This window comes from Heteronotia binoei, chromosome 20 (genome assembly GCF_032191835.1).
Source record: "Heteronotia binoei isolate CCM8104 ecotype False Entrance Well chromosome 20, APGP_CSIRO_Hbin_v1, whole genome shotgun sequence".
Taxonomy (NCBI): Eukaryota; Metazoa; Chordata; class Lepidosauria; order Squamata; family Gekkonidae; genus Heteronotia; species Heteronotia binoei.
Window position 1 is genome coordinate 38,328,978 of NC_083242.1, and position 24,447 is coordinate 38,353,424.

General features: G+C 57.9%; 3 protein-coding genes across 3 annotated transcripts; 2 read left to right on the top strand and 1 right to left on the bottom strand.

Moving 5' to 3' along the window:
* The first annotated feature begins 8,195 nt into the window (after positions 1-8,195).
* On the top strand, positions 8,196-10,264 carry CDIP1 (cell death inducing p53 target 1). The gene is made up of 4 exons (XM_060260670.1): positions 8,196-8,280; positions 8,589-8,744; positions 9,404-9,668; positions 10,097-10,264. The coding sequence occupies exons 1-4, from the start codon at positions 8,196-8,198 to the stop codon at positions 10,206-10,208; spliced, it is 618 nt and encodes a 205-aa protein (XP_060116653.1). The 3' UTR covers positions 10,209-10,264.
* A 3,334-nt stretch (positions 10,265-13,598) lies between these two features.
* Positions 13,599-18,650, bottom strand: HMOX2 (heme oxygenase 2). The gene is made up of 5 exons (XM_060260561.1): positions 18,528-18,650; positions 17,750-17,867; positions 15,605-16,096; positions 14,294-14,418; positions 13,599-14,202 (listed from the first exon to the last, which is right to left on the bottom strand). Exons 1-5 carry the CDS (start codon positions 18,605-18,607, stop codon positions 14,079-14,081), a joined length of 939 nt encoding a protein of 312 aa, XP_060116544.1. The 5' UTR covers positions 18,608-18,650; the 3' UTR covers positions 13,599-14,078.
* Positions 18,651-20,152: 1,502 nt separating this feature from the next.
* On the top strand, positions 20,153-23,210 carry NMRAL1 (NmrA like redox sensor 1). The gene is made up of 5 exons (XM_060260562.1): positions 20,153-20,192; positions 20,272-20,510; positions 20,649-20,898; positions 21,451-21,641; positions 22,974-23,210. The coding sequence occupies exons 1-5, from the start codon at positions 20,153-20,155 to the stop codon at positions 23,151-23,153; spliced, it is 900 nt and encodes a 299-aa protein (XP_060116545.1). The 3' UTR covers positions 23,154-23,210.
* Positions 23,211-24,447: the final 1,237 nt, after the last annotated feature.

Consider the following 24,447-nt stretch of genomic DNA (forward strand, 5'->3'; position numbering starts at 1 on the left):
CAGGCGTGTTCACCCATTCTTGTGGCAGTGAATTCCATAGGATCAATCGCAGGAATCATAGAAACATCGAGTTGGAAGGGACCTCCAGGATCATCTAGTCCAACCCCCTGCCCTGCACAAGGCAGGAAACTCACAAACACCTCCCCCTAAATTCACAAGATCTTCATTGCTGTCAGATGGCCATCTAGCCCCTGCTTAAAATCCTCCAAGGAAGGAGAGCCCTCCACCCCCTGAGGAAGCCTGTTCCACTGAGGAACCTCTCTAAACTCACAAATCCCTCCCCCTAAATTCACAGGATCTTCATTGCTGTCGGATGGCCATCTAGCCCCTGCTTAAAATCCTCCAAGGAAGGAGAGCCCACCACCTCCCGAGGAGGAAGCCTGTTCCACTGAGGAACCACTCTAACGGTCAGGACATTCTTCCTAATGTTGAGCCGGAAACTCTTCTGATTTAATTTCAGCCCATTGTTTCTGACCCTACCTTCTGGGGCCACAGAAAACAATTCCACACCATCCTCTATAGGACAGCCCTTCAAGTACCTGAAGATGGTGATCATATCACCTCTCAGCCGCCTCCTCTCCAGGCTAAACATTCCCAGTTCCCTGTTAATCCTCCTCTTACAATGTCAAAGGACAACCTTTTCTGGCAGGCGAGGCCCTTCCTCCTTCTCACCCGACTCCTAATCAGCCTCTGGACTAAATAGCCCGAAAGGCTTAAGCTGTCCTCCGATCTCTCGGATCTCTGTCTCAGCCCAGTTTGCCTCGTAAGGTTATGGCAAGGTACAAACGCTGTGCTGAAGGGGAAGAAAAGGTGGGAACGTGGAACATGGCGCTGGTGGCTGCAAAGAACAGAGTGGGGGACGAGGGAGCTCATCCAGTAGGGGTCTTCCAGTGCGTGAGGGCCACCTCAGGAGCCAACGGGCTTCCCGCGTGGGTGTCCAGTTTTGGACAATATATGTCTCAAAAGACAAACAGAGTGTCCTTCCACCACCTTTCTTGGGTGGCCCCAGATTAAAGTCATGCCGCTGTTTTGTACGCCCACAGGAAGCCCACGTGTTCTCCAAGCTGCACAGTAAGATCACAGCTGCGTGTGCAGTTGGGTGCATCATGAGAACTGTGTACTACTACATTGGTGGCTCCCTGTTGCAGGAGCGTGCTGCCTGTGTGCCAGTTCTCACATAGCTCAAAAACCCCATACTTTCCCCACAAAAGAAGTGAATCCCACAGCATGGAGCCCCCGGCAGTTTTCGCGAGCTCTGAGAGCCTGCAGGGCCTGAGCCGGTACTTGCAGCTCACGGGGAAAGAGACGGGCGCCCGCAGCCAGGCACACCTCATGGTTCTTAATGATGGAGAAAGGTCCTCTGATTGAAGGGTTCCAGGAGCAGGGAATGGAGGCTGCAGGGACAAGACTGGGAGAGATGACAGCTCTGCTCCGGTAAGACCTCACCTGGAGTATTGTGTTCAGTTTTGGGCACCACATTTTGAGAAGGATACAGACAAGCTGGATGGTATCTAGAGGAGGGCGACGAAGATGGTGAGGGGTCTGGAGACCAAGTCCTATGAGGAAAGGATGAAGGAGCTGGGCATGTTTAGCCTCAAGAGGAGGCGGCTGAGAGGTGATAGGATCACCATCTTCAAGGACTTTAAGGGCTGTCATCTAGAGGATGGTGTGGAATTGTTTTCTGTGGCCCCAGAAGGTCGGACCAGAACCAGTGGGTTGAAATTAAAACAAAAGAGTTTCCGGTTCAGCAACAGGAAGAACTTCCTGACCATTAGAGCAGTTCCTCAGTGGAACAGGCTTCCTCCTCGGGAGGTGGTGGGCTCTCCTTCCTTGGAGGGTTTTCAACAGAGGCTGGATGGCCATCTGACAGCAATGAAGATCCTGTGAATTTAGGGGGAGGGGTTTGTGAGTTTAGAGCGGTTCCTCAGTGGAACAGGCTTCCTCCTTGGGAGGTGGTGGGCTCTCCTTCCTTGGAGGTTTTTCAACAGAGGCTGGATGGCCATCTGACAGCAATGAGGATCCTGTGAATTTGGGGGGAGGCATTTGTGAGATTAGAGCAGTTCCTCAGTGGAACAGGCTTCCTCCTTGGGAGGTGGTGGGCTCTCCTTCCTTGGAGGTTTTTTAACAGAGGCTGGATGGCCATCTGACAGCAATGAAGATCCTGTGAACTTAGGGGGAGGGGTTTGTGAGTTTAGAGCAGTTCCTCAGTGGAACAGGCTTCCTCCTTGGGAGGTGGTGGGCTCTCCTTCCTTGGAGGGTTTTCAACAGAGGCTAGATGGCCATCTGACAGCAATGAAGATCCTGTGAATTTAGGGGGAGGCGTTTGTGAGTTTAGAGCGGTTCCTCAGTGGAACAGGCTTCCTCCTTGGGAGCTGGTGGGCTCTCCTTCCTTGGAGGTTTTTAAACAGAGGCCAGATGGCCCTCTGACAGCCATGCTGATTCTGTGAACTTAGGCAGATCATGAGAAGGAGTGCAGGGGAGGTACTTATGAGTTTCTGCATTGTGCAAGGGGTTGGACTAGATGACCTTTGAGGTCCCTTCCAGCTCTATGATTTTACGCCCTGGTAGTTAGTGCATCTCCTTTAACAGGCCAGGAAGTGGTGGGCCTTTGCTCTCTGTTAGGGAAAAGAGCCGCAGAGCCAGGGGTCAAACAACCTGAGTCGCTCTTGGAATGCAGGGGAGGATGTAACAGAGGCAGCATGCCCTTGCGGAAGAGAGAGGAGTCTCTGTATCGGTTGCTTGTGCTGCAGCCCTGGTGTGATCCCCACATGATGAGCGGGACAACTGGATTTGAGTCCAGGAGTCAAGGGGCGCCTTGCTTCTTGAAAGCTTCTGCCCCAAGAATCCTGTTGGCCTGGACTTGAATCCAGCTCTTTTGCTGCAGCCCAGTTTCACAGCCCTGTGAGAAACTGCATTGGGCAGAGATGCTCTTATCCAGGGCTTTTTTTGTAGCAGGAGCTCCTTGCATATTGGGCCCCACCCCCCTGATGCAGCCGATCCTCCAAGAGCTTACAGGGCTCTTCTTCCAGGGCCTACTGGAAGCTCCTGGAGAACTGACTTCATAATTTATTTTATTTATTTTTATTTGATTTGATTTATATCCCGCCCTCTTCGCCGAAGCAGGCTCAGGGCGGCTCACAGCATAAAATCCCAACAGACAGTTAAAATCAATAAGTATTAAAATTACACATTCAACAGTAAAACAAAAATTCAATAGTTTAAACAGTTAAGAAAAGAATATTAGTTTGGTGCTGTTTCAGTGGCATTTCTTCCAGGTCCCTGAAATCCAGGCGCCGTGTGTCAGTTAAACGCCAGCCGGAAGAAAACAGTCTTGCAGGCCCTGGGGAACTGCGCAAGGTCCCGCGAGGCCCTCGCTTCCTCTGGCAGTTGAGTCCACCAGCAGGGGGCTGCAATCGAGAAGGCCCTGTCTCTGGTGGTTTTTAGTTTGGCCTCCTTTGGCCCGAGGATTACTAGCAGATTTTGTGACCCTGGGGAGAGACAGTCCCTAAGGTAGGCAGGTCCTCGGCCATATAGGGCTTTAAAGGTAATAACCAGCACCTTGTAACGAATCCGGTATCCTACTGGCAGCCAGTGCAGTTCCTGCAGTCTCAGCTGAATGTGACTGGGGAGCCCCAGTAACAGCCTGGCGGTCGCGTTCTACACTAACTAGAGCTTCCGGGTTCAGCACCAATCAGGGGATGTGGCCTAAAATGCAAAGCAGTTCCTGCTTCAAAAAAAAGCCCTGCAAGTTCATATCTAGTACTGCAGTATGTTGGCTGAGGAGCCGTTCCGAACTGACTTGTTGTGGGGCACGAATAGGGAGGGCTGAGGCTCAGAGGCCCCTGCTTTGCACACAGAAGTGCCCCTTCGGTGGCAGGTGACGCCGAGGAGAGTTCTGTGCCAGAAGCCCTGCGAGAGGCTCTGGCTGTCAGAGGAGGCGGCCCTGAGCGAGGTGGATGGGGGTAACTTGATATGAGGCAGCTTCAGTCACCTCCCCGCTGGCTGGCGTGTCCTCGTTGGCCAGGGCTGGAGCTCTGGGAGCCTTTGCTGGTAAATGGTGCCTGGGAGGCCGGCCCCATCAAAGGTCATCTTGGCCGAAGGTGCCTGAGGATATCTTTCCAGGGCCCTGTGTCTGTCCTCGAGCCATCCGGAGGCTTCCAGAGCCTGGCTGGCGTCTTCTCAGAGGAGTGTTTGATCACATCTTCCTGAAGCTCCTGCCTTGGTCTTTTCTGGGGGCTGCGAAGTAGTCATCCTGCCAGTCCCCAAGAGGATTTGGCCTTTTGTCCAGGCCTTCTGGGCCACTCCTGCTTCTTGGGCTGAAAACTGAGGCCTTGCTCCCCCAGAAGGGCTGCTCCACAGGCCCTTCTGACCAAGGGGAGGAAAGCACTTGGGCGTCTCAGCTCCGTCACTCCCCAGCCAGGGTGTCCTTCCCACAGGGAAGATTTCTGCTTGCGCTTAGCCTTGGGACTGTCTTGGACAGATTTTGGTCCAGAAATAGGAGTTGCTCCCCCTGCCCCCTCCCCTCCCCAAGTTAGGAGCCCACGTCAGCTCCTCATTCCAATATATATCGGGAGCACAGAAGAGCTCCTTTATGGAGACTGCCAGTAAGACTTTATTTTTAAACAGCGCTAATTCAAATAGCAGGAGCCCTGTGGGGCAGAGTTGTAAAGCTGCAGTATTGCAGTCCAAGCGCTGCTCATGACCTGAGCTCGATCCCGGCGGAAGCTGGGTTCAGGTAGATGGCTCAAGGTTGACTCAGCCTTCCATCCTTCCAAGGTCGGTAAAATGAGTGCCCAGCTTGCTGGGGGGAAAGTGTAGATGACTGGGGAAGGCAATGGCAAACCACCGTAAAAAGTCTGCTGTGAAAACGTCATGATGCGCCATCACCCCAGAGTTAGAAACGACTGGTGCTTGCACAGGGGACTCCCTTTTTAACCTTTTTCATTCAAAGCACGCTCGTCTAGATCCTTACGCCGAGGGAGGGCTGGAGTTGGGGGAGGGGAACGGGTGAGGAGAAATGGTCCAGATGTGGGGCTGTGCTGTGCGTTTGTCTGGAGTGAGGAGGCTGTAGGCTGTGCAGGTTTACCTGGGAGTAAGGCATCTTGGCTTTGGTGGAGCTGTTGCGTGGGGGGGGGGAGGAGCAGGGTTGAGCTGAAGCAGCCTCTGTGCTCTTGGAAGAGCAGCAGAGGGGAAGAAGTGGAAGGTGGAGGTCCTGAGGCCCTTTGTAGCGGGGAGGGGTGCTGGTGGGGTACGGATTGGTTCCTCCAACATGGTGCCAGAGAATCTTCCTTCCTTCTGTAGGGCTCTGCAGGCCTCCTTGGGGAACGCAGCATCTCCTGTCTTGTTTGTGGGCTCCCTCGAGGCAGCTGGTCAGCCACTGGGTGAGCTGGATTTGAGAGGCCTTGATCTGGCGGGGCTCTCAGGGAGGGGAAAGGTCAGCCTTCCTGCGGTGAAGTCCCCCAGGGGACAGGCGTTGAAGACATCAGGATGTGCTTTGGGGCCTGCTGGCTGCAAGCCCTGGAGGGACGGGCTGTTTACTCCGTCTGCTCAGCGCCTGTTCCGCAGGGCTTTCTCTGCCTGCGGAGGATGCGCCCAAAGGTGGTGAGGGCCAGGAGGCAGGGATATGGTGGCCCTGAAAGCAGGGTGAAGTGGGAGGCAGCAAAAGCTTCGCAGTGTAGCCCTCTCAGTCCCTCCCCGAGGCGCAGAGTGGGCATTTCCAAAGACAGCAGGGCTGCCCAAATCCTTGCCTTATAGGCAGGACATACGCTGGTGTCTTGAAGGATCACCCACACTTCTGTGCCTGGTTCCTTCCAGAACGGTGACAGTTCTTGGCTGTCTTCCTCCAGCTCTTCTCTCCTGGGAACAGCAGTGCCCAGAAGCAAGGTGACTCCTAACTCCCCCCTCCTCTTTTGCGTGTGCTTGGATGCCTTTGGCTTGCACCATTCAGAAGACTGGGGGGTGCATTACCGCAGGCCACTACCACCCCCAGTGTATCGCGAGTGGCTCAGCCCGGCTGCCCAAAGAGTTTGGCAATTGCCAGGCAAGTGCAGGATAGCTGGAATTCAGGGCCCGTCTGCTGCAGAGGAAGCTCTGCCCCCCCCCCCCCCGCCTCGCCTCCCCATTGCTGCTGCTGTGCCAGGGAACCCTGGGAAGAACCGAGGCTTGGGGCCGGGCTGTCCTGAGTGCATGGCTGTGAGCCACAGAAAGGCAAGGACTTTTGCATGCCGTTCGCGTGTTCCTCTCCAGCGGCTTTGAAGGCAGGAGAAAAGTCCCCTGATGCTCGGGCTCTGGTGAAAAGGGGATGCCCTTCAAGCAGCCGGGGGGTGTTGAGCTGAGGCTCCCACGGACTTTGGTGGGGAGTGGGGCAGGGGCTCGTCTTGGTGGTTTCTGGCCTGGCTGAAGTCGTGTGGGGCTGAGCTGCACCTCCGCTGGGTCAGCCAGGCTGTGGGGGGAGGGGTGCTCTCTGCCCCCCTCCCAGAGGATCAGGCAGGGAGAGCTCAAGACAGCAGCCCCTCAGAGCCTCCCCCCCCCCCAGGCGTGAGCTGCACTTGGAGTCTCTGCAGGGGGAAGGAGGGGAGCGGTGCTTACTGTGTCTGGCTTGGAGCTGGAGGTGTGCGGCTGGCCCTGGCAGCGCGCGGAGCCTTTTCCCCCTTCTGCTGGATGGAGGTGGTCTCTAGACGTTTCCTTCCCTTGGCTTCCCTTTTGTGGGGGGGGGGGGGGGGGGCGTTACATGGCTACTGACAGGTTCAGTGAGGCTGGGGGTGTGTGTGGATCTGGGTGCAGGGCTGAGGGCCGAGAGAGCCGAGAGAGGGTTTAGCGCAGTCAGCCGGTTATTGGGGCGGGTGGAGAGTCCAGCTGGGATCATGGGAGTTCCAATCCCCGTGCAGCCGTGAGCCTCTCTGGGTGATCTCTGTACAGTCCCTCTCCCTCTCCCCATGTAGCCACGCTGGCCTGAGCACCTTGGGAGAAGGGCAGACTCAAAAAGTCGGACTGGGTGGGTAAGTCCAGAAAGCCACTCCTGTGTTCCTTGGACGGGATCTTTCCTGGTGAATGTCTGAATTTGGGGGGGGGGGGGGGCACAAGCCCCCTGGGTGAGAGGCATTGTTCCCTGAAGGCCAGCACACAGAAGGTGTGTGGCTGGACAGTGGTGCTTCTGCTGTCACAAGCCATGGGGAGAGTAGATGTGGCCGCCGTGAGCCTCTCTCAGCTTGCGCTGGCCAGTGGGGCTCCCAGCTTTCGTGGGCAGCAGCGACTCCTGCCTGACTGGAGGACTGGCCACGGATTAGAAGTTTTCAAGCAACAGTTTGGGAACCGTTTTATAGATCTATCCCATTCCTTTGTGAAATGAGAAAAAACTTTCCTCACATGCATTTAAAAATGAGAATTTTAATGTTGGGGGTTAGGAGATTGGAAGCTATGACGTGCTTTGTGCTGTTCTTTTTGCCCCACTTTTCATAGTTTGTGGATCTGACTGGCCTCTGTCCTGAGGGTGGGATGGGCTGAGCTGCCCAGGGCAGGTTCTCTGGAAGGAGGGGGGGGGGGGCACATGGATTTCTGAAATGAACAGCGGCACTCTGAGGCCTACAGCTGGGTAGAGGGTTGGGGGTGGGGTACAGAGGACTCGGTCAGGCCCCCTCCCTCAAAGGGCCAGCGCTGGAGGGGTGAAAGTGTGAGAAAGCAGGTTTATATGCTGCCTTGATAGGAATTTATGTGGAATGTGATTGTATGAAGCTTGTTGAAGCCTACACGAAACAAGGATTTGCGTATGGCCTCGTCACTGGATAATATTGCCCAGCTGCATTGGACCAAGAAATTCTCAATTGGGAGCACTGGACTCATGAGAACACTCCCTTTGGATGTTTCCTCCCGACCCTTTTTCTTGGAGAGATTGCTGTCATAGCATCATGAAGAGACTTGGGGGAGGGGGGGGGGGCGTGGAAACGGACGTTCTTGTTCACATGCACTAATATTTGTATGTCTTGGTTTAAGAAATTTATTACTTTCCATAAGAAATTGTGATTGTTGTTCATTTTGGAGGCTGGTTGATGCGGAGGCTTGTTGGCTCCCCCCCCCCCCCCCGCAAGGTCCGAGGGGTGGCAAAATGGCCTCTGGACCATTCCCACAACCCGTCCTTCCCTGCAAATGCCATTTCCGAGCTGCAGCTCATTCTGCCTCTTGGTTTCTCTTGCAGGAAGATGTCCAGCGACCCTCCACCCCCCTACCCAGGGGGACCGTCAGCCCCCCTCTTGGAAGAGAAGGATGGTGCCCCTTTCCCAGCAGGTACGGGGCTGAGCACGAGGAGGTTTCCGCCCATGGGGGGCACCTGCTGGGGTTCCCGAGGAACAGGAGAGCAGCCCCCAGAGGCTGGAATGGGGGGGAGGGTTTTAGGGAGAGGGTCTTGCTCAGCGGGCCCCGATTCTCATGGGGTTCCCCTTCCTCCGAAGCACTCTTGGTCCAGCTGTGTGCTCCTTTGGGTATCGAGCAGGCCGCAAGCCAATCCCACCCCCTTTGGCTTGATACTTGTGTCCCCCTCCCAGCGACAGCTGCCCAGCAATTCTCCCTCCCTTCTTCTTCGGTCCCTTTTGCAGGCGGAGTCTCGCCCTCCATGGTGCAGCCACAGATGCAGCCGCCCGGCCCCCCGCTGCAGCCGCCTTCTGAGTACGGGCCCCCTCCCTACGAGCCGCCCCCCCACCCGGGCTTCATTCCCTTGCCCCCTGATGGATCCCTGCCCTACATGCCCCCTGGTGAGTTGGAGGGCAGTCTCCTGCAGGATGTTGGGGCCAGAGACTCCATGGGGGGGGGCAGCCAGAGGTGACAGGCATGGAGAGCCAGGGTGGTGTCGGGGTTAAGAGTGCTGGCTTAGTGATTTGGGAGACCCAGGTTCGAATCCCCACTTGGGCCATGGAAGCTGGCTGGACGGCCTTGGGACAGTCATCGCCTAAGCTACCTCCCAGGGTGGTTGTGGTGAGGGAGGGAGAGAGGCAGGCTGTGAAGGAAGGAAGGAAGGAAGGAAGGAAGGAAGGAAGGAAGGAAGGAAGGAAGGAAGGAAGGAAGGAAGGAAGGAAGGAAGGAAGTCATACGCAAGTTCAGTGCCTCCATCCTAGGGAGCCATCTGTTCCAGGACAGGCTTCCACATTGGGGGCCTGAATGGTGGATCTCTGAGGGAGACGGTGAGCCCGACACAGCCGGGCTTGTCTACTCAGGTCACCTGAGAGCAGATCGGGGGTCAGCAGGGCCGTGAGGAGCCCTCTGGGGAGTTGCAGAAGGCTGAGGTCTGGATGCTGGGCGAGGCAACTGCCGGAGTTCCCTGCTGGGCACTTCCTGGTGCGCTGTGATCCCAGGTGGCGCAGGGCCTCGGGGAGCTGCAAGCTGGCCTGGCCTGAGCCCGCCCTCTTCTCTCTAGGAGGCTACTACGTGCCCCCAGGGCCACACGCTGCCGCCGGCTACTACCCCCCAGCAGGCCCCTACCCGCCCCCCGGGAGCCAGACGGCGACGGTTCTGGTGCCCTCGGGGGCGGCAACGACCGTGACGGTGCTGCAGGGGGAGATCTTCCAGGCAGCCCCCGTGCCCACGGTGTGCCCCCACTGCCAGCAGGCCATCACCACCAAGATCTCCCACGAAATCGGCTTCATGAGCTTCCTGGTGGGCTTCTTCTGCTGCTTCGTGGGGTACGTGAGGGGCAGGAAGGAGGCCCAGGCGGCCGAGAGGGGAGGTGTGGGGTGAAGCAAAAAGCCACCCTGTTTGGGGGGTGGGGGGCATTCCCCTGGCCCAGGAGGGCAGCTCTGTCGAACTGCTGGCTCAAGCAGCCAGCTCAGCTTCCCCGGCACTTCTGGCCTTTGCTGTTAGGCTTGCAGGGGAAAGGGGGGGGGGGCAATAGCTGTTCTTTTTGCCCCATTTGGGATTTTCTGGCTGTGCCTTGCAGGCGAGAGATTGCAGGATCTCTTGGACTGAAGCCCTCAATGGATGATGGGCAACTTCTGTTCACGTCCTCTCCCCTGCCCCTCACCCCCCCCCCAAGAAAGCTGCTGCCCCCTCCCTTGGCTTGGCGCTTCTTCAGCTGTGCTCTCTCTTCTCCCCCCCCCCCCCGGCTCTTCAGGTGTGACCTGGGCTGCTGTTTGATCCCGTGTCTTCTGGACGACTTCAAGGACGTGACGCACACCTGCCCCAACTGCAAGGGCTACATCTACACATACAAGCGCATGTGCTAGCGGCACTCCCTGGGCTGAGCCACCTCCCCACCCCCAGCCTCTTCCTCCTCCTCGGGCCGCCCGCCCGACTTCACCTGCACCGCCCAACGCTTCTTTTGCCCGTCCCTTCTCCAGCCGCTGCAGAGAACTTGCAGGGCCTCTGGAACCACGGGGGCATTGGGGGGGGCGCAGAAGGGTGGCGGGGGGGCCGTCTCGTGTGGCTCTCCTGTCGTGGGGAAGAGACTCTACCTCAAGCATCTCGGCCCCCCTGCCATTGCCCTTTGACTGACTGTGGGAGGACCCAACCGGATGCTGGAGGTCGCGCAGGAGGCCCCCCCCCCCACCGTCTCCCCTTTGGAGTCTGCTTGGAAGGAGGGTTGTGTCGCTCCCCCCCCCCCCCCAGAGGGCACTGGAGAGCCCCGGCTGCTCAAAGAGGCAGCGTGAACGGAGATGTTTGTGATCTTGGCCTCGTGCTTGGTTCTGCACACGCATGAGTGGATCCAGGATCTGTCCTCCCCTCCCCCTCCCACCTACGGCTCCCTGGGGGGCAGGGCCCCTGCTGGCATCTGTCCTGCCCGGGGGAGGGGGAGAGGCCGCTGGGGGGCCTCCATGGCTCCTCCTTCCCTGCCTGGTTCCTGTTGCTTCCTGCCCTTCACCTGGGTTTGTGGGGAGGCTCCAGATGAGCCCATGAGCCCCCCCCCCCTTTGACTCCACGCGTGTAGATAGCTTGGCCAACTTGTGTAGGAATGTGCTCGCCTGCAGTTTTGTTTTAACAGCGATGTGAAATGTGTGTAACCCCCCCCCTGCACTCCCCACACACACACTTGGTTTTGCACTTGTTCCTCTGGGGAAGTCCCCCCTCCCCCCACTCTTTGCATGGATATTCAAGGTAGGTAAGTGTGGGGGCAGCAAAGGCCCCCTTGGGGGGTGGGCCCCAACCCCACCCGCTCCTCAGCCAGTGCCCCAGGGAGGCTGCCCCACCCCTTTGTGCCCCCAAGAGGTCTGGGGGGGGGAGGGGCTCGTGCTGGACAGGCTATTCCATGTTTGTATATAAATAAATGAAAGACTCCCCTCACTAGCTTGTGTGGTTGATTTCTAGCAGGGGGAAGAGAGCCAGTTTGGTGTAGTGGTGAAGTGTGTGGACTCTTATCTGGGAGAACGGGGTTTGATTCCCTGCTCCTCCACTCGCACCTGCTGGAATGGCCTTGGGTCAGCCATAGCTCTTGTAGTTGTCCTTGAAAGGGCAGCTGCTGTGAGAGCCCTCTCAGCCCCACCCACCTCACAGGGTGTCTGTTGTGGGGGGAGAAGATACAGGCGATTGTCAGCCACTCTGAGACTCTGATTCAGAAAGAAGGGCGGGGTATAAGGCTGCAGTCTTCAGTCTTCTTCTTGTCTGGCACCCGTGCTGCTTGGAGAATGGGGCGAGGTCTGGACTGAGAAGAGGGAGGGAGGGCTGGAGAGCTGATGGAAGCCCCTCCCCCCCAGCACTAGCCCTCTTGTTGTACCAGGAGGGGGCTGCAGAGAGGTGCCGGGTGAAGGGTTCAGACTGGCCTATCAGCCCTGGCCCTGGAAGGTCCGCTCCCTCCCCCCTCCCCGTGGAGCCCCAGGAGCTCTATGGTGTCCCTTTGCCAGCTCTTGGAGTGGCTCCTCCTCCTCGCCCGCCAGGCTCTGCAGGGGGAGTCCTCCTGAGGCCCCTCCCCAGCTCCCCTGGAAGTAGTTCCACGGCCAGAAGTGGGAGACACATGGAGGAGCCAAAAGGAATGGAGGCCGCCATTGTCACCAACCGGCTACTGCTTTGCTATGGGGAGGAGAAATGAGGGAGGCAAGAGAAGGGTGACATTGAAATGTTATGAACAGAGGAGAGGCCATGTTGGATCAGGCCAGTGGCCCATGCAATCCAACTCTGTGTGTCACACAGTGGCCAAAAAAAACCAGTTGCCATCAGTGGGGCCAGAATTCCAGAAGCCCCCCCAAGCACCAAGAAGACAGAGCATCACTGCCACAGACATAAGAGAAGTTTTCTGTGCAGTTTTGGGCACCACATTTTAAGAAGGATCTAGACAAGCTGGAGCCGGTCCAGAGGAGGGCGACGAAGGTGGTGAGGGGTCTGGAGACTGAGTCCTATGAGGAAAGGCTGAAGGAGCTGGGCCTGTTTCGCCTGGAGAGGAGGTGGCTGAGAGGTGAGATGAGCCCCATCTACACTTGGAGGGCTGATATGCTGAGGATGGTGCAGGGTTGTTTTCTGTGGCACCAGAAGACAGGACCAGAACCAACAGGTTGAAATTTAAAAAAAAAAATCCAGCTCAACATGACAAAGAACTTCGTGACCTTTAGAGCGGTTCCTCAGCGGAACAGGCTTCCTCCCTGGGAGGTGGTGGGCTCTCCTTTCTTGGAAGTTTTTAGATGGCCAACCGACAGCAATGTTGATTCTGTGAAGTGGGCAGATAATGAGAAGGAGGGCAGGAAGGGTAGCATCAATCATAGAATCCTGAAGTTGGCAGGGGCCATACAGACCATTTATCCAACCCCCTGCTCCATGCAGGATCAACCTAAAACATTAATGCTTAATTCTTGTGGCTCCATCTAACACGCTCAGGGAAATGCTGGGGGCCACTCCGGGGTCAGGCAGTTTGGCCAGGGATCCTGGAGGGCTTCCCATCTTCTGGGCACGCAGGGGTCCCTGTGGATGTATGTGTGTGGTGGGGAGATATTTGTGCATTGTGCAGGGGGTTGGACCAGATGACCCTGAAAATCCCATCGAACTCTGATTCTAAGCCATGTTGGATCAGGCCAGTGGCCCATTCAGCCCAACACACGAGTCGCACAGGAGCCAAAAGCCAGGTGCCCTCAGGAGGTCCACCAGTGGGGCCAGAACTTCAGAGGTTCTCCCACTGTTGCCCTGCCCCCAAGCACCAAGAATGCAGAGCATCACTGCCCCAGACAGAGTGTTGCCCCAGCCCCTTGTAGCTAAGAGGCGCTGATGGGTGTTGCCCAGCGAGAGCAGTTCTGGGGGCGACACCAAGCAGGAAGTCAGTGGGGGCTGCAGAGCTGGTCTGAGGCTGCACGCTGCCGCTGGGAGGGGGGCAGAAAGGCCAAGGATGGCCTTTGGCTAGAGGAGGAACTGTTTGGCTAGACTGCTGGGGCACAGCCGGAGGCCCTGGCACACTCCCCACCGTGGCACAAGCTGCTGCAGCCCCCAGCTGACCCTCAACCACGTTGCTCTCGGCCCAGGCTGGCCACGGATGACCTTCATTGCCCACCTGCCCCGTCTTCAGGGACAGATGCTGTTCTTTCCCGAGCCCACCGGCCACGAGCTCAGCCAGGGCGACAGCCCAATGGGTGCCCATTGCAACCCGGAGGGCTTGGGTCGTTCTCCCTCCCCGCCCCATCAGGAAACCATTCTGAAGATTCCAGATAATGAGCTTTATTGTGCAGAGGCCCCATCACAATCCATCAGTTACATGACAGCTCAGCGGTCAGGCTCTCTCCGCCCCTCAGTCTCCTCACCTGGCCCTGAAGGCTGGCGCTGGGAACCTTCCCCGGGCAGGATTCTGCAGCCACCCAGGGCAGCCTAAGCCAGGGATGGGGGGCTGCGTCCCCTCGCCCCCACCAGCAGAGCGCTGCCTCCGCCGTGGCCTGAGCCAAGAGAGGAAGACAGGCCGGGGCTCGTCCCAGTGGGCAGCAGCCGCCCGGGGCCCCAGTCACTAGCTAACCATTGCGGGGGTGAGGGTGGGGGGTGGTACCTTCCTCAGATGCAAGAGGCAGTGCTCGTTTGTTGTGCATGGGGTTTTTAATGGCTCCTCCCCCTGCGGGAGGGAAGGAGGGAAGGAAGGCAGCGAGTCCTGCCAGGCGAGCGCAATCTCCTCTTCCTCGGCCACCAGGGGCACTGCCTCACATCACGTACCAGGCCGCCACTCCCGCCAAGAGGGCCAGGCAGGCAGCAAGCACCAGCTGGACAGGGGGCTGCCTCAACATGGCCACGGTGAGATGGCAGGGGCAGCCGGAGCCCTCACTGCTGGCTGCGGGAGGGAGAGAAAAGGGAAAGGGCCGTTAGCCAGAGAAGGGGGGGGGCATGAGCAACCAGAGGGGCAGGAGGAGGAGGAAACCCACCGAGCTTGGCAGCGTAGTAGGGACACCTGCGCGGGTCTCCTCTCCCGTCGTGCAGGGCGAGGGGGTCCTCCTGGACCTCTTCCGTTAGCAGCGCCCCGATCTTGTCCAGTTCATCGAAAACCTGTAGGAAGCCGAGAGGGGCCATGAGTATGCATGGCATGGTCTTCTCCCACCCTCCGGTAGCTAGCAAGTCTGGGGGAACCAGGGGTGGGGGAGGGAAGGATGCTGCAGGGAGACTACTCAGAAACCACGGACCACTGGAGGAACCTGCCCAGCCCAGAGGCACTGCCTGAATAGCGGGCACTACGCTCAGGCTCTCAAAATCTTTTAGCAATCCCTGGACCAAAAGAAGTACGTTTGGCCGTCGCCAGGGCCTTTTCTGTGGCGGCCCCCACATGGTGGAATGCCCTTCCAGAAGAAATCAGAGCTCTGCGGGACCTGGTACACTTCCACAGGGCCTGCAAGACCGAACTCTTTCAGCTTGCATTTAGCACCTGAGGCAGGCAACCGCTATGTTATAATATTTACACCACAGCTCTGAGAGCCTGACGGGCACGATGATAACAACATCTGAGCGCCAACATAGCAGCAGCAATAATGGCAGCAATATGCAAGCGCCAATGCAGCAATAGCAGCGATGGGAAAGCAAACCTTGGATGACCAGCTGATAGTTTTGTAAACTGTTATACTGTTGTTTTATTATATTGGCTTGTTTTTAAGCTGAATTGTTGTTTGTAAAATGTTGTTAGCCACCCAGAGCCCGCAAGGGGAGGGCGGGACACAAATCTGATTAAATAAAGTAAAAAAATAAAGCAAAAGAACTGGATTTTTCTCCTCTTTTGTTTTTTTAAAAAATATTAACTGGACTAAAACGCAGGCTGAGAGCAGCAGCTGCGGGTCCTTTGCACACAGCACTGGGGGGGGGGGGGCCCAGGGAGGAAGCCAAGGAGGGCAAAGGAGAGGGGGAGGGGGCGTCTATTCCCTGCCCCCACCCCACCCCCGCTGGCAATAGGCTGGCCGACAGATTCCCATCCCAGTTTGCAACCTGCCTTGCATCGCTGCGGATGGTGAGAAATCTTTTATGAAGTGACCACCTTGCAATAGAAGGCTGAAGGGCCCTGCCTGTCTTCACTGGACAAATCAAGCGGAGACTAAAATGGGAAAAGCTGGCTCTGTTTTTCTAAAGCCCCCCCCCCTCCTCTTGCCCCTGCAAACACCACCCCAGAGCTGCCGCAGCAGCACCGCCACCCCGACAGAGGCAGGGAAGAATGCGCCCCCCCCACCCCCGCCCACTTAGGCCGCCCCACCTGCACGTTGAACTCGAAGGCCTTGTTCGCCTCCTGGACGATGCGCTCTTTGGTCCCCTCATCCAAGTCCAGGGCATTCAGCCGGGCTCGGTAGAACTGCTTGAACTGCTGGGGGTTGGAAATGTTTTCAAAGGCGTAGAACTGGACCCCTTCACCGGTGCTGGGCAGCTTCAGCGCTCGCTGGGCCACCTTCTTCAGCACCTGCCCCCCGGAGAGGTCCCCCATGTAGCGGGTGTAGGCGTGGGCCACCAGCAGCTCCGGCTCGTGCTGCCCGACGTGATGGATCCGGTCCACGTAGCGCTGAGCCGCCTCTGAGCAATGGATCTTGCCCCGCCAGCCTTCCCCGTAGAAATACTCCAGGTCTTTCTCCAGGGCCTCCTTCCGGTGCAGCTCGAGGGGGAAATAGAGAGGCATGAACGCCGGGTGGTCCTTGTTGCGCTCCATCTCCTCCTCGAGAGCAGAGTACGTGTGGTAGAGAGCTGCTGTCCCCAGCTGCAACAAAGCAGAAGTGCCATGAGGGGCTCTGTCTGGACCCTCCGCCTCTCCCCGGCCAACAACTCCTTCTGGGATAAACATCCTGCGGAGGAGGGGGGAGTGCTCAGAGGATTGGTTGGCTTCCTTCATTTAATGCCCGCCTTCTTTGCCACCCAGATTCAAGGCAGGCAGCAACAATTCAAGCAGCTGGCACAAGAAATCCAGCGAACAAGACAAGCCAACTAGGAGCACCAAGATCTGGAAACGACACATGTTGAAAACTCGCTCCCGAATACAGCATTAACCACAAACAAGTGGAGAGTGAACTGCAAAAAGCCACAAGACGGCGCAAAGAGAAACAAGCCACGCTGCATGCAGTAAGTGTTGCAGTGGGGAGGGGCTGCAGCTCACTGGCAGAGCACCTGCTTGGCTCGCAGAAGGCCCCCGGTTCAATCCCCAGCTGCATCTCCAGTTTAAAAAGGTCCAGGCAGGAGGTGATGTGGAAGAGCTCCACCTATGACCCTGGACAGCCACCGTCATTCTGAGTAGACAGAACTGACTTGGATGGGCTGATTATCTGGTTCAGTGCAAGGCAGCTTTCTCTTATGTTCTTGGGACGGACCACAGCTCAGTGGTAGAGCCTCTGCTTGGCATGCGGAAGGTCCCAGGTTCAATCCTCGGCATCTCCAGTTGAAAGGACCAGGCAGGAGGTGATGGGAAAGACCTTGACCTGAGACCCTAGCTCACTGGCAGAGCCTCTGCTTGGCATGCAGAAGGTCCCCGGTTCAATCCCCGGCAGCATCTCCAGTTCAAAGGACCAGGCAGTAGAAGATGTGAAAGGCCTCTGCCCTGAAGAGCAGCTGCCAGCCTGAGCAGGCAATATGGACCTCGATGGACCAGTTCAGCACAAGGCAAGTTCATGTGTTTGAGAGGAGGAGGAGGCTCAGTGGCTGAGCATCTGCTCGGCATGCAAAAGGCCCCCCGGTTCAATCCCTGGCTTCATCTCCAGTTAAAAAGGACCAAGTAGGAGGTGATGGGAAAGACCCTTCTCTGCCTGAGACCCTGGAGAGCCGCTGCCGGTTTGAGTAGGCAAGACTGGCTTTGATAGGCCAAGGGTCTGAGATGGCCCAAGGCAGCTTCGTGTATGTTGACTGGACTACAATCCCGTTTCCACTATGAAAGCACCCTCCTAGATTGTCCCACTATGCTGCAGTTTGGATTCCTCTCCACGAATGTTCTCCTAAACAGGACAGTTTAGCACATAAAGGGAATGGCAGTTTTTGGCAGGTTTGGGGTTTTTCAAGGGGCCTCCTGATGAGGCTTTACAGAAAAGGAAAATGACAGAGGCGAATAGTTGCCAGTAATTCAAACGCAAACCATGCGCAATTTTATGCCAGTGCGCAAACACAACCACACCCCCGGTGTACATTTATTACTTATTGTGAGACTGAGAGGATGCTGGTTTCTGACAGAACTTTATGGATCATTATTAACCTGTCAGTTATCACTCATGTTCAAACACCCATTTGCAGACATGCACATTTCTAATACTGCCTCTTTGTTAAGCTCCCACTCCAAATGGCCACTTGCTAATTCTAAAAGGCTGCTGAACCCTGATCTATGGGCTGCCCCCCATATCCGGAGGGCCAGGTGAATGAAACAAGGACACACCTTGAAGAGCTGCCTCTTGATTTTCCCTTTCAGGAAGTCTTTGACGAACGGCGTGTTCTCTGCCCGGTCGTGCAGCTCTTTGGTCCCTTCCTTCAACAGCTCTGACAAGTCCGTGGGGCTGTGGGAAGAGGGAGGGACACGTGTGACAAGGCGAGGGGGTGGTGAGAGGGGCCACAGAAGACGAGGAGGTGCACTTTGATTTGGCCTGTTCCTGCGTCTGGCCTATGGGGCAAAGTGCTCCAGCACTCAGCACAGTTTAAGGGAGCGGTGTTGTGTGGATTCCTGAGGGATGCTGCCGAGGAGCAGGAAACCATCCATTGCCCAAGCAGGCAGGGCCCAAAACTGCTCGAGTGCCAATTAAGCCTCCTTGCTAATGACGGAGGGTGAGGAGGCAGCCCCACATCAGCCCAAGCAAGATGCTACTTCACAGGCCTCGCAGGGATCCAGGTCTGCCTTTCCCAGAAGACCAGGACCACCACAGCGTGCAACAGGAGGACAAGTGCTCCAGACCTCAGTCTCACTTTCCCAGGAATCAGGGCTTTGCGGCTGCCCTTACTTAAGGGCCGGGCTGAGAACCCTGCGTTGGGACAGATTCAATCCCTGAACAGGCTGCTGTTTCCCCTTCTTGACAGCGGAGCGTTAACTCCAGCCTGGAGTCCTGTTTTTAGTGGCTTTCTTGATACATGCTGGTCTCCTGACTCTCAGTGCCAACCCGAAGGCTGGCATCCCCCTGCCCCTCCCCCCGCCAGGCCACCTCTTCCAATTCAAGGGGGCTCACCTGCCACTGTCCTCTTCTTCCAGATCTTCATAGGAGAGGTTCTCGGGCTCTTCCAGCCCTCCTGTTGCCTCCGACGACATCGTGCTCTAGGCCTGGGGCTCTGCCACAGCCCCTAAATCTGTCCTGGCCAGAGAGAGAGAGCGAGAGAGCAGGTCAGGCACCCAGAGGCAGGGCTGGGGGGAAACTTGGTTATTGATTGGGGGAGCTCAGGATTCTGCTTGCAATTAAAATAAGAAGAAGAAGAAGCCCGGGGAGACTGAAGTGGCACAAAGGGGTCCCTTCCACCTTGGCTTCCCACGGCACCTTCTGCAACTGGAAGAAGAAGACGATATTGGATTTGTACCCCACCCTCCGCTCTGAATCAGTCTCAGAGCGGCTCACAATCTCCTCCCCCCACAACAGACACCCTGTGAGGCAGGTAGGGCTGAGAGAGCTCTGACAGAAGCTGCCCTTTCAAGGACAACTCCTACGCGCAGGTCAAGAGACCCTCCCGGGGCACCAAGTGCAGAATACTAAGCCCCTCCTCCCAGGGCGACGTCAGGATCTGGGGCTCTTCCAAGCAGGGCCAGGGAGATGCCCGAGTGGCACGGCCGCTTGGCCCAGATCCAGGCATTGTCCATCGTGCCGGCCGGCCTGGGAGGGACAAGGGGGCCGTTGCCAACCTCCCGGGCGCTTAGAGCGGGAGGGGACGGGAGAGTCCCCCCCCCAGAGGCCCTCTGCACATGCCCAGGGGCACCTTCCCGCCGCTGGCTCACCGGGCGCCTCCGAGGCCCACTTCCGCGTCTGCTGGCGCTCCTGGCGGCACCACTTCCGGTCAGCGACTGACCGCCCGAGACGCCCGCCGCGGAAGCCCCGCCCACCCACTGTGACGTCACGCCCCGCCCGGGAGGAGGAGAGACCCCTGGCGGCGGCGAGGGAGGCACGCATGCGCGGGGGGGGGAGGGAGCCGCGCCTGCGCTCTTCGGCAGCTCGGGCTAGCAGGAGCGAGCGCCGTCTGGTGGCGGTGGAGTGGAGCGACGGGGTAGGCGCGCGTGCGCTCTCCAGCATCCCCGGCCGGAGGGGGAAGCGCGCCCTCTGCTGGCCCAGGCGCGGAGCTGCCTGCCCTGCCCGTCGGGCTCCGTACACGCGACTCTCTGCGGGCGTTCCCACGTGGCGCGGGCACTCCTCCCTCCCCGCGAGCCTGCTGCCACCACCCCCGAGCTGAGACGCCGCGCCCTGGCGGGATGTGCCCCTCTCCCTCGTACTGAGCCCCTGGCTGCCCCCTCCCGACGTCGGGGCTTCTTGGCTCTCCCCTGCGCGGGCGCGGCTTGGGGGGGCGGGGCGGGCGCCGCCGTCGAGTTCTGGCTGCTGCTGCTGCTGCTACTGCTGGAGCTTGGACGCCGCGCTTGGCGGAGCGCGTGGAAGGGGCGCCCCAAAGCCGCGGGCAGGGACGGGACGGCTGGGAGCAGGCGAGGAGGTCCGCTCCCCCTGCCCTTCAGCCGTCCTCAGCCTGCCTTTCTCCCCGGCGGCCTCTGTGCCTGCTGATCCTCAAGGTTGGGGGGCTGGACCTTGGAGCCCCTCTCTCCCCCCTTGGTTGAAGCCTCCAGGCGGACTGCAGAAGAGCTGCGGGGCGGGGGCCCCTCCAGATGGCGGACAGGAGAGTGGTGGCGGTGTTTGGGGCCACAGGTAGGGGCCTGGGAAAGCGGGGGGCCTCTGCGCCTCCTTGGGCGAGAGGAGCGTGTGCCTCAGGTGTGCTCTCCTGCAGGTGCCCAGGGGGGCGCGGTGGCCAGGGCCTTGCTGGCGGAAGCCACCTTCCTGGTGCGGGGGGTCACCCGCAGGCCGCAGCAGAAGGCGGCCCTGGAGCTGAAGCGGCAAGGAGCAGAAGTGGTGAAGGCCGACCTGGAGGACCCCCGCAGCCTGGAGGCGGCCCTGCGGGGGGCACACGCAGCCTTCCTGGTGACGGATTTCTGGGAGCAGCTCAGTGAAGAGCGGGAAGCGGCCCAGGTGTGGAAAAGAGTGAAGGGGCCCGGCAGAGGTTGGCGGTGCAGGGCCCAAAGTCACCCTGGCACCCTTGGCTGAGTCTCAGGGCTCTCCAGCCAGGGCTGAGACAGGAGCCTTCTCTCTCTCTTTCTCTCCCGGCAGGGCAAGCGCGTGGCTGACGTGGCCCAGCGGCTGGGCTTGAGCTACGTGGTGTTCAGTGGGCTGGAGAACGTGAAGCGGCTGACCGGGGGCCTGCTGGCAGTGCCACACTTTGACGGCAAAGGCCGGGTGGAAGAGTACTTCCTGTCCTGTGGGGTGCCCACCACCTGCATCCGGATGCCCAGCTATTTTGAGAACTTCCTGACGGTCTTCCGCCCTCAGCAGGCCCCCGATGGAGACGGCTGGGAACTGGGTAAAGTGTCCCTCCTGCTTAGCCAGAGCACCAGCTTCCCTACCCCTCTGTGGAGGCCGCAGAGAACCATCTCCCCAGGCAGGCAGAGGCCTGATCCTGCAGGGCAGAGGCCACACCCGGAGTCTCTGGCTGGCTGGCCCCTTCCACTTGACGGCATCTGCCCTCATTCTGCCTTTGCTGGGACTCTTGAGCCGCTGGGATGCTGATGCTCTGACTGCAGTGAGCATTAGTCCCTCCGGGATGCTGGGCCATGTTAAGTGCGCGGACTCTTGTCTGGGGGAACCAGGTTTGACTCCCCACTCCTCCACTTGCAGCTGCTGGAATGACCTTGGGTCAACCACAGCTCTCATAGGAGTTGTCCTTGAAAGGGCAGCTGCTTGTTAGAGCTCTCTCATCCGCACCCACCTCATAGGGTGCTTGTTGTGGGGGAGGAAGGTAAAGGAGATTGTGAGCCGCTCTGAGATTCAGGGTGAGGGGAGGGATATAGAGCAAGTATCTTCTTTTCCTTCTTGCTCTTCTTCATGGGAGAGACCTGTTTCTTGTCTTGTGCAGCTCTTCCCATGGGAGATGTCGCAATGGATGGCATGTCTGTGGCTGACCTGGGGCCCATTGTAGTCACGCTGATGAAGGAGCCGGAGAAGTACAAAGGCCAGACCATCGGCCTAAGCACAGGCAGGCTCACAGTGGCCGAGTATGCGGCGCTTATGTCCAAGCATACCGGGAAGACCATCACGGACGCCAAGGTGAGGAGTGCCCGTGGGCAGGACAGAGGATGCCAGTAATAATTAGGGGGGGTGAGTGTGCCGTAAATATCAGGGTGGGGGCAACAAGAGGGCCCCCAAAGCCTTGTTGATAAAGTGTGCCAGTTATTGCACTAGTTTAAGCCCACTAGTTTAAGCTCTTTGCCCTCACTGTCGTGTAGCTTATTGAATAAGCAAGAGGGGTCATCTGGCTTTGAGAAACATTAAAGATTTAAAGAGTAAAGAAACTCTGCAAGTCAGCTGCTGTCTGCTGGATTCTTCACCCCTCTTTGCTCAGATCCCCTAAGCCCCATTTCTCTGGGTTCTGTGACAACAAAGAGGATTTGGATGGTTAGAAACCTGCTGGCTGACGGAGATGCACCTCCTTCCGCTGCCTTTCCCTAGGCAGGCCTGTATCCCAAGAGCCTCCTGGAAGGGCCCTTTTCTGTCCTGGGTGGCTGAATCTGCGCAAGACGGGCCAGAACGCTTCTTAAGGGCCTCTTCCAAAAGGGCCACCCTTGCTGCCTCCCAGATACTTCCGTGCCCTTCCCTGCAGCTCTCTCCGATGGGCAGCTGAGCATGGTCTTCTCTTTCTCCAGGCCCCTCTCTGGCTGGCTGGTTGCAAAGAAGAGCAGCCACCCTTCATTGGCTCCCTGGCCAAAGCAGCTTCCAGCCTCCTGCTCCTCCTCCCTTTCGTTCTCCCAGCAGCCCTGGAAGGAAGGCAAGGCCAGGAGTGAGGGGCCCAAGGCAGCCGGGGAGCTTCCCGGGCAGAGTGGAAAGGTTGAGTCGAGGTTCCCCAGATGGCCTCTGCTGGGGTCTCCCCTCAAGAGGACTCGTTTCCTCTCCTTCCTTTAGCCAGGCCCAAATCCCCTCCTCCACACCCCTGGGCACAGAGTGGGTGCATTGCGAGGACAACTCAGCTGCCCTTGGGCAGGGGCACCTGAAAGGACTGCACCCCCCAGCCCTGTCTGCTGCGCTGAAGACCTCCCCTCCTGCCTGCCCTGCCATCCTTGCCCTTCCGGGAGGACCCAAACCAGCCTGATCTCATCAGATCCAGCAAGCAAAGCAGGCAAGAGCAAAACCACCTCGGACTGCGTCTTGCAGCAGGGCTTCGTTGCACACGGAGGGGTTGGTGACGCCCCCCTCCCTTTCAGTTGAGTACGATCTGATGGATGCTGGAGTCTGTGGCAGGGTCGGCCAGGCTGGCTGCGGACATCTGTCCCAGGCGCTGCCTGGCGAGGAAGGGAGCCACCTTCACCTGCCGTGCCTGCCACACGGCCCCAGGGCTCAGCGGATGGGTGACGATTCTGTCTCTCTTTCTCTCGGCACATGCAGCTGTCCCTCGATGCCTACCAGGAGCTGGGCTTCCCTGGCGCTGCGGAGCTGGCCAACATGTTCCGCTTCTACCACATGAAGCCCGAGCGGGACATCGCCTTGACTCTGAAGCTCAACCCCAAGGCCAGAACCTTTGAGGAGTGGATCGCCGAGCAAAAGGCCGCGTTTGAGGACTTGTGAGAGGCGGAAGGCTTCTGCTCCCCTCTGAAATGGGAAGGGCAATTTGGGGCCAGTCTCAGCCTCCATCTTGGGTCCTCCGAAGGGGCAGGAACCCACATGCAAAGAAAGGGGGGGAAGACACATCACTCAAAGAGGGAGGTGAAGCCACCGAACTCTGAGCCTTCCCCAACGGCAAACCCACAAAGTCCTCTTCTGTCCCCCAAAGGGCCTTATATCTACTAGTAATCTCTGGCCCAAAGCTCTGTCTATTGCACCCCGGAAAATCTAGACCTGGCTCTTCAAGCCGTGGCATCTTGGCTCAGGCTGAGTTGGTTGAAGCGGAATCTGACAAAGACGGAGGTTCTACCTGAGCCGGGGGGGGGTGGGGGGGGGAAGAGATCCTTCTGCCGGCTCTTGACGGGGTGTCACTAATACTGGTCCTTAAGGTCAAGAGCTTGGGTGTGCTCTTTGAGTCCTCTCTTACAATGGAGGCCCAGGTAGCAGCCACTACTAGAGCCGCCTTTTTTCATCTCCGGCGGGTGCAGCAGTTGGCCCCTTTCCTGGAGCATGACGACTTAGCAATGGTGATCCATGTCACGGTCACCTCAAGAATAGATCACTGTAATGCTCTCTACATGGGGCTACCCTTGGCGCTGACTCGGAAACTACAGCTAGTGCAGAACACTGCGGCACGGCTGTTAATGGGGCTCCCCCGATGGGAGCACATTCGGCCAGTGCTGAAAGAGCTGCACTGGCTACCTATTGTGTTCCGAGTCCGTTTCAAGATGTTGGTATTGACCTTTAAGCCCTTTATGGTCAGGGACCTGTCTATCTGCGGGACTGCCTTTCTCCACGTTCCCCAGAGAGCACGGTGTTCAGGGACAAAAAAATCTATTGTCCATCCCTGGACCAAAGGAGGCTAGGTTGCACCAGAATTGGGGAATGCTCTCCCGGAGGCCATAAGGGCCCTGTGGGATCTTTGCACTTTCTGCAGGGCCTGTAAGAGCGAATTGTTCCAACAGGCATTTGATATCTAACCGGGGGAGAACTGCCACCCCACGTCATTATGTGATCACCGTCAGAAAAGAACAACTCGCTTATATTGTAGTGATAGAGCACCACAAAATGGTTTTAAAATCTTAAATTGTAATTATGTTTTTATTGGTTTTAACTTGTGAATATGAATGTTGTCAGCCGCCCTGAGTCTGCTTGCGGAGAGGGCAGGATAGAAATTTAAAGTAATAAATAAATGATAAATCTAGCCTCCTCTAAGCCCAGGGCTTTTCCCACCCTTGTGGAAGGAGCTCCCCAGAGA

What these genes read in the sequence shown, in the direction of transcription:
- NMRAL1 (XM_060260562.1), top strand. Translation starts at nt 20,153, where the DNA reads ATGGCGGACAGGAGAGTGGTGGCGGTGTTTGGGGCCACAG. An exon ending in GGCGGTGTTTGGGGCCACAG is followed by an intron (nt 20,193 to 20,271) that starts GTAGGGGCCTGG and finishes GCTCTCCTGCAG; the next exon opens with GTGCCCAGGGGGGCGCGGTG. An exon ending in AGACCATCACGGACGCCAAG is followed by an intron (nt 21,642 to 22,973) that starts GTGAGGAGTGCC and finishes CGGCACATGCAG; the next exon opens with CTGTCCCTCGATGCCTACCA.
- HMOX2 (XM_060260561.1), bottom strand. Translation starts at nt 18,607, where the DNA reads ATGTCGTCGGAGGCAACAGGAGGGCTGGAAGAGCCCGAGAACCTCTCC. An exon ending in GAAGAAGAGGACAGTGGCAG is followed by an intron (nt 17,868 to 18,527) that starts GTGAGCCCCCTT and finishes CTCTTCCCACAG; the next exon opens with CCCCACGGACTTGTCAGAGC. An exon ending in TCAAGAGGCAGCTCTTCAAG is followed by an intron (nt 16,097 to 17,749) that starts GTGTGTCCTTGT and finishes GCTTTGTTGCAG; the next exon opens with CTGGGGACAGCAGCTCTCTA.
- CDIP1 (XM_060260670.1), top strand. Translation starts at nt 8,196, where the DNA reads ATGTCCAGCGACCCTCCACCCCCCTACCCAGGGGGACCGTCAGCCCCC. An exon ending in TGGTGCCCCTTTCCCAGCAG is followed by an intron (nt 8,281 to 8,588) that starts GTACGGGGCTGA and finishes TCCCTTTTGCAG; the next exon opens with GCGGAGTCTCGCCCTCCATG. An exon ending in TTCTTCTGCTGCTTCGTGGG is followed by an intron (nt 9,669 to 10,096) that starts GTACGTGAGGGG and finishes CCGGCTCTTCAG; the next exon opens with GTGTGACCTGGGCTGCTGTT.